The sequence below is a fragment of the Hippichthys cyanospilos genome, chromosome 19 (assembly GCF_059441005.1).
Source record: "Hippichthys cyanospilos isolate Australia breed blue-spotted pipefish chromosome 19, RoL_Hcya_1.0, whole genome shotgun sequence".
NCBI lineage: Eukaryota > Metazoa > Chordata > Actinopteri > Syngnathiformes > Syngnathidae > Hippichthys > Hippichthys cyanospilos.
Window position 1 is genome coordinate 1456134 of NC_142387.1, and position 7168 is coordinate 1463301.

A 7168-nucleotide genomic window follows, 5' to 3' on the forward strand; every position below is an offset into this window, starting at 1 on the left:
CTGTCATTTTATTTGTGCTGCCACAATAGCAGCTGCATTTTAGCCGCTTTTTGCTCTCGCTCTCTCTCCCTTTCTCACTCCCCTTACACACAGTTCTCGACACCCCCACCCCACCCCCTCGCTGTTTTATTCCTCTGGCTGAAGCAGTTGTGCACACCTTCCCCTCGCTCTGCTGCCGACCAGAGGGGAGTGGAGCCGGCGGAGGCAGGTAGCAGAAAGCAGCCCCCGGCTCGGTGGATACATCTCTTTCATTCCTCCACCATGCCAGACTGCGTATGCCCCGAGCGGGCGCTGTCGGCTCATTCCACCTGACAGCCGGCATGTCAAAGGTTGACGTGGAGGTTATGAGCAGGATGCCCTGATTAATCGATAGCCGGGATTAAAGCATTTGGACCCGTTCCACAAAACATGGGAGACCTGGAGTATGGCTTTGAGGAAATGCAAGGAGTAAGACTGGGATACCTGCTTATCCAAGGCAAGCAGATGTTTGCTTTGTCTCAGGTCTTCACCGAGCTTCTCAAGAACATTCCACGCACCACCGTGCACAAGCGCATGGACCACTTGAACGTGAAGAAACACCACTGTGACCTGGACGAGCTGCGCAAGCTCAAAGCAATAAACTCCATAGCTTTCCACGCAGCCAAGTGCACGCTGATATCGCGGGAGGACGTCGAGGCGCTCTATTTCTCCTGCAAGACCGAGCGAGTGTTGAAGTCCGGCAACAACAAAAGCAAAGTCACCTCGTGTCCCAATGCGAAAGCCGAGCTTTGGCAAAAAAAAGTTTGGTTCAGTTTTCACGGCGTACAAGACAAAACGCGCCGCGGAAAAAGAGAGCACTGCGATTTTAAACTACCTCACTTTTACCACAAAACCCACGGACGAAATTATCGTCCGGTCACAAAGCCAAGTCACAGACACTTTAAAAACTATGAAACAGCCAAGTTGCTCGGGAACCGAGTGACTTTCAACCAGGAGCACTCGTTTTTCCGAAGCGCTCCCGCGGCAGCGCTCCGGTCGGCCGTGGCTGCTCAATCCAGGCTGTCTCGCTCAACTGGCGACCTTCATCACAAAAGGAAGAGGAGGCGCGAAGTGGGCGGTGGCAGGGACGGCGAGCGGCAGCCCTGGAGGAGCCGACATAACCAACACGTCCCGCCGGTGCTGCTCGTTCAACCCAAATCCTCCGTAACGCACTGCGCTTTTGGTGCCTTCCAGCTGAGACCGGATTTCTATTTTCACCCTCACCAACTCGAACCGAGCTTCCAAGAGAGCAGCGATACCGAGTCAAGCACCTACTCAGATCGGGCCGACCCCGATTCGGATTTCGGTTCCGGCTTCTCCACAAGTAGCAGCTCGGGGGAAGATGACACCCAGTCTGAGAGTACAGAGGTCAGCTCGGATGAGGAGGAAGAAAGTGCCTCCCATTCAGACTCCAGCTCCGTTTCCAGCCGGGTTTCCGTTCAGAGTATTCGGTTTAGGCGGGCTCGGGTGGGGACCCTTGCCAAAACTATTAACCCTATAAACGCGCCACTGGTTCTGCAGCCCACTTTTCACTACAACCACCAGCAGTCGCATGACAACTCACCGAAGAGCCAGGCCACAAAAGCAGACCAAGGACACGATAAATGTGAATTTCGGAATGACTCTGGATCGGGGTTCCTCTCGGTTATTTTCACCGAGAACGGAAGGAACAAAATGGGCCTAAATACTGAATCAGTGGCCCGCTTTCAGCTACATAAGAACAAGGCTCTCTCATGCAGGACTTTGACGTGTCCCGTCAACGAACACTGTGGCCGGGACAAAGACGCAAGAGTCACTAAAAGACTGCCCTCTCTGCTCAAGAAAATAAAGACCGAGTCGGAGGAGCTTTCCGTGACAGTGTCTCCTCGTTGCGAGAGCGGCTGTGAGGTCTCCAGGTCGTTAACCCTCGCTCCCAACAAAGTAAAATTAAAAGTGGAAGACTGTGGCGATGAATATGAGTGCCTGCATAGCCCGGCAGGTGTGGTTAAATTCAAAGTGCCACCGATCAACGCAGAATATTCCAGCAACACAAACGCACCAGTGGATGTAAAATCCGCCGAGAATAACCCGGATTTGGCCCCCGCGTCGCCTTTTAGTTCACACGGATATAAGAGTATCCAGGACCGACTCGAGGAGGGGCGGACGAGGAGTAAAAAATGCAGGGCGCCAGAGTTAGGGGGGAGCTCCAAGCTGTCCAGGGCGCAATCAAAACAAGCCAGGGTCACCAGGGCTGCCTCCTCCTCCCCCTCTTCCTCCTCCTCCTACTCCTCTCACCCCTGCGAAGAAGGCTGCGTAGAGAATTTACCGAGTCGACGTAAACGTAGCAGTGCGAACACTTCGACGTGGAGCATCAAAATGCCTTTCAGCCTGATGGCGAATTTCCCATTTTCACCGTCGCTGGTGGTTGGTAGCGACGGGGATCTATGCCCCGCTTACTCTCTCAACTCTCTGAGGGGCCGCGAGCCTCCCCCTCCTTCTCACCCCTTGTGGAGTTGGCAGCCAGGCGGACACATTCTCCCTCCCCCACACGCTCACAGGACCACGAAATAGGCATATTAAAACAAAAAAACGGACTCCATCTCAAAACCTCATCGTTAGCCTTTTCTCTTCAACGCCAATTTGTTGCAATTTTAACCAAGGTGACGTTCCAGAAAACGCCAATAGCGAGGCCCTTTTTAGTCTAATATTTAAAAGAAAGAACTACAGAAAAGGTTGATAAACCTAAGTTCTCATGACTTAACATTTTTAAAATATTTTTTCTCTGACTATTTTTGTCGACCTGTTGGATTCTATTATTGTGCCAAGGCGTTTCTGTTCGTGGCTTCGTTTCAAAGAGCTAGAAAAAGAATAACAGAATTTCTTTAAACAAGGATATAACTATTAGAAGTATATATCAGGGTTTTTCCAATATGTGCCACTCGTTGTCTACAATCCAGTTGTGTTTTCCGTTGTGAATGACGTGCTGATCACGACGCCCCAATATCTTCTAAGCATTCAACATAAGTTATTAAAGTGTGTGTTTTATTGTCTGTGCACTGTTGGGCCTTTTAGAAAATTCATATAGAACGTATTTGTAGACGGACTTTTAATGCCATTTTGAGAGCATGACCTTGTTTTCATTTCTGTTAATTATGCCCACGAGGCTCCGGTATATGAAATGCAAGCCTTACGTAGAGACAATCAAAAATAGTTTTGGGGTGAAACCCGTAATATCATTAGAAAAAAAAAGGCCTGGAATTAATCACGTGATTGACTCTATTTATATTTTAATGGATTTCCCTAGAGTTCTCTGTCGTTACGACGTTCACATAAGAAAGAAGATTGGAATATATGAGGTGGGGTCTCAGTGTAAAGAGGTCACCCGAAGGCTACTCAGAAACAAAGCAAAGCACAAGAATGCAAAATGCACTTTGTGACTGTGAGAGGTCCTCTGTCAGCCGCGTGCTTGCAGATCAGAAATTGAATAAGAATCGGCCATTTTTCCCTTTTTTAATAATAGCCTTATTGATTTGGGTGGCATCCACGTTACTGCTTGAAAGTATTGTACCTTTTCATTAACTATCTGATAGTGAGTTTTTCTCGTGGGAAGCCACTTTTCATTCATCTGGTTCTGGGTTGAATTAGAATTCTGCTATTTTTCCTCGAGGGATACCAACAGCATCCTATTTTAAACGTATATTTATTTATCAAACATCTTAAATACAACCTATTGAGCATCAATGAATGTCGTGACTGCAAAGTGTTTGTATGTAGCTCAATTTTCAGCCTTAAGGCGTCAGCTTGCACACCTCTGTGCAAAAGGATACGCGTGCGACTTCGTTGCACCTGCGTTGTGCGTGTTTTGAGGAAATGTGAACGATGTTATAATTCAGTACAAGGCCCTGCTAATGATCTTTTTTTTTCCTGAAAAGGTGGGCGAGGGATAAATGGTGAGCACCCAAGTAAGCCCCCACGACGTCAGCTAAACTCAGCAAAAGGTGGCTCTCATTCAGATGATATTTAAGAGGTGATCATTTATAACTGGTTGAAATCAACAAAGGGGAAACGTTAAGCCGTGTGATTAAAGCCGGCAGTGCATGTGAACTCCATGCCAAAATGACTATTCAAATCTTTAAAGTGGCTATTTAAAAAAATGCTTAGGACTTAGGTCCTCGAGATACTACATGAGCAGGCCAACGGATAAAAAAAGGGCGAGAAAAACGTAGAGTGGGGTGGATGGGTGGTGCACACAGGCGAGACAGGGGGTGATGGTGGTGGTGGGTTGCTGTGTTGCAAGAGCAAAGCTTTCAACCTTTAATCCCCGTGTCAAAAGCATAGGCTGCTCAGCACAGGAGAAAGGAATAGCTTGCGCCCAAATCGCCCCTACAACACACACACACGCACACACACCACACACACACACACACCCACACACACACAAACACGCACACACACACACACACACACATCGAGATACACACGAACACAATTTCTCACGCGGGGTCCCCAATGCACGGCTGCATGGACGGCGAGGGTGGTCATGTTCTGATAGCTCAGTGACACTGACGCTATCATTGTAAACTATACTGACGAAAGACAATACACTTTAAACTCCTTATCATCTTTGGCCATCAACATTTTTGGATACAATACTTGAGCTCATATTTTTGACAAAGAGTTTGAAGGCACTGATTGTTAAACGGAATATTTATTTTTGTGATTTTTCTGGAGTTTCTTTTATTCAGTTTTGTTGTTTGCTGTACTTGTTGTATGCATATGTACATTGATATATGGTACAACTGCACTCAAAATGGAAACTTGAACAATGGATTTCTAAAGCACTTTCCTTTGTTGCAGTTTTTTAAAATTATTCAACATTCATTAAACGCAACTGAATGTAATAAGACTTTTTGACAAAATGGATTTGAATGTAAGGTTCGGAATCTTATGGCCTGTAGAGAGCACACATCCCACAAAACATTTCATTTGTCCTGCCATGCAACTCTAAAAACAGTTGAACCCCAATTAAGCTGTGATAAGGCTCCAACCAGCCGTTTTCTACATGCAGCATTGTGGTTTGCTGGAACATGCTTGCTAAGAACAAGAGGCAAAAACGAACAACGACCACACAATGCTCCAAAATCGCCCACAATTTTGCAAAACCTTTTGTTTGATCGTTGCATGATTGGTGGTAGTATGATTGGTGGTAATTCTCCACTGTCTTTATAGGTGTTGTTTTGTTAACAATACAGTTTTAGTTTTAGCAATAGTATCTATCTATCTATCTATCTATCTATCTATCTATCTATCTATCTATCTATCTATCTATCTATCTATCTATCTATCTATCTATCTATCTATCTATCTATCTATCTATCTATCTATCTATCTATCTATCTATCTATCTATCTATCTATCTGTCTGTCTGTCTGTCTGTCTGCCTGCCTGTCTGTCTGTCTGTCTGTCTGTCTGTCTGTCTGTCTGCCTGCCTGTCTGTCTGTCTGTCTGTCTGTCTATTTATCTAGCAACCGTTATATATTATAAGAATAAGTAAGCAAGAACATTATCATGCATTACTGCAACAAAATAAGAGTAATACACAGCCAACATGGAAAATATTATATTGTGTTATAAATAACAGGTCCTCAAAAATAACAAAAACATAATTGATATTTAATGTTAAGCCATTAAAGAATAAGAAATCCATATCAGTATATATATATATATATATATATATATATATATATATATATATATATATATATATATATATATATATATACACACACACACACACACACACACACACACACACACGCACACGCACACGCACACGCACACACACAGTATATATTGGGTTTTTCATACCTGCATTTGGGTTAGAAACTTGAAACAAGATTGACCCCAAACAGATTAACACTAGGCTTTATTACGTTGCATGGCGTTTATTTTGTTGTTTCCAGTCCCCAGAATTTTCAGATGAGTGGTGATTATGCGCATAATGGAAAATAACATGGCAAATACGTTTTTTTTAAAATTTGAGATGACACAAAAAGCGAGTGAAAATGATTTACTGCTTTTACATGGAATGTTTGACATGTTCTTCCACTGATGATTGTGTAGGGTAAGCTCCAAACCAAAGATCCCCGCTGGGCAACCTCGGCTGGGTGATCCAAGTCCAGTCGCCGAGTTCTCCATGAAGGGGGCCAAATACAAGCAGAGCCAAGCAGCTAAATTCCAATGCGGATTGAGAACCAGCAGACTGTAACTTCAGAATGAAAGAGACTTGAGAAAGGAATGATTCACTTGCGGAGGTCACGGCTCACCTTTTGATTTAAAATAATTTACTAAAAATGTTGACACAGTAAATTGATCTTGAAAACAATTAAACGCATCGAGGCGATAACAACTGTAGTGCCTTTATATGCTGTCTCCATCAACTGTAATATATTTGCCAGTTTTATCGCATTACACAGGCATAATATTTGTGTTATTGGGTCTGACTATGCAGATTCATCCATCTATGGTTTTGCAGAATTTGGTGTGCAACCCTAGCCCAAATCAACCTCCACATGCAGGTCGTTCAAACTTTATCACTGAGGATGAAAAAAGTATATATATATATATATATATATATATATATATATATATATATATATATATATATATATATATATATATATATATATATATATATATATATATATATATATATATATATATGTGTGTGTGTGTGTGTGTGTGTGTGTGGTGTGCGTTTACATGAACATCTATGCATGTTTTATTGCATTGTGTATTTGCAAAGTTCAATTGATGCGATCTTAGTACTTTGCACTCGTTTAAATAGGCGAAATTACGGTTACATCATGAAACATTTATGTACATTTTATTATACATGTATAATTAGTTGTTATTTTTCTCGTGTCTGATTATCAGGTGCTGTACACGCATTGCATGCACGTCGGTTGATATAGCACAATTAATTTCCTCTCAGTTCTTTTCGGTTTCATTTTGTATCAGTGAAGTAAACATGCAGCGGCGCCTGGCTGGGTTTGTCCGGGCTTCCCCCTCACAGAACAGATGGGACTGATGATCGCGTCTGGTGCAGAGGTTGGTAATGTAAATAAATAAAATAAATAACGCATAGCGGGAAGTGATGGAGCAACATGTC

General features: G+C 43.6%; 1 protein-coding gene across 3 annotated transcripts; it reads left to right on the top strand.

Annotated features, from left to right (window-relative positions):
• The first annotated feature begins 408 nt into the window (after positions 1–408).
• On the top strand, positions 409–6311 carry skida1 (SKI/DACH domain containing 1). Of its 3 annotated transcripts, none has more exons than XM_088402170.1 (2): positions 409–4024; positions 6121–6311. In XM_088402170.1, exon 1 carries the CDS (start codon positions 409–411, stop codon positions 2566–2568), a length of 2160 nt encoding a protein of 719 aa, XP_088258296.1. In that variant the 3' UTR covers positions 2569–4024; positions 6121–6311. The 3 variants fall into 3 exon arrangements, with proteins under 3 accessions (XP_088258296.1, XP_088258297.1, XP_088258298.1); XM_088402171.1 differs by having other exon boundaries at positions 409–3995; XM_088402172.1 differs by lacking the exon at positions 6121–6311 and having other exon boundaries at positions 409–1751; positions 1815–4718.
• Positions 6312–7168: the final 857 nt, after the last annotated feature.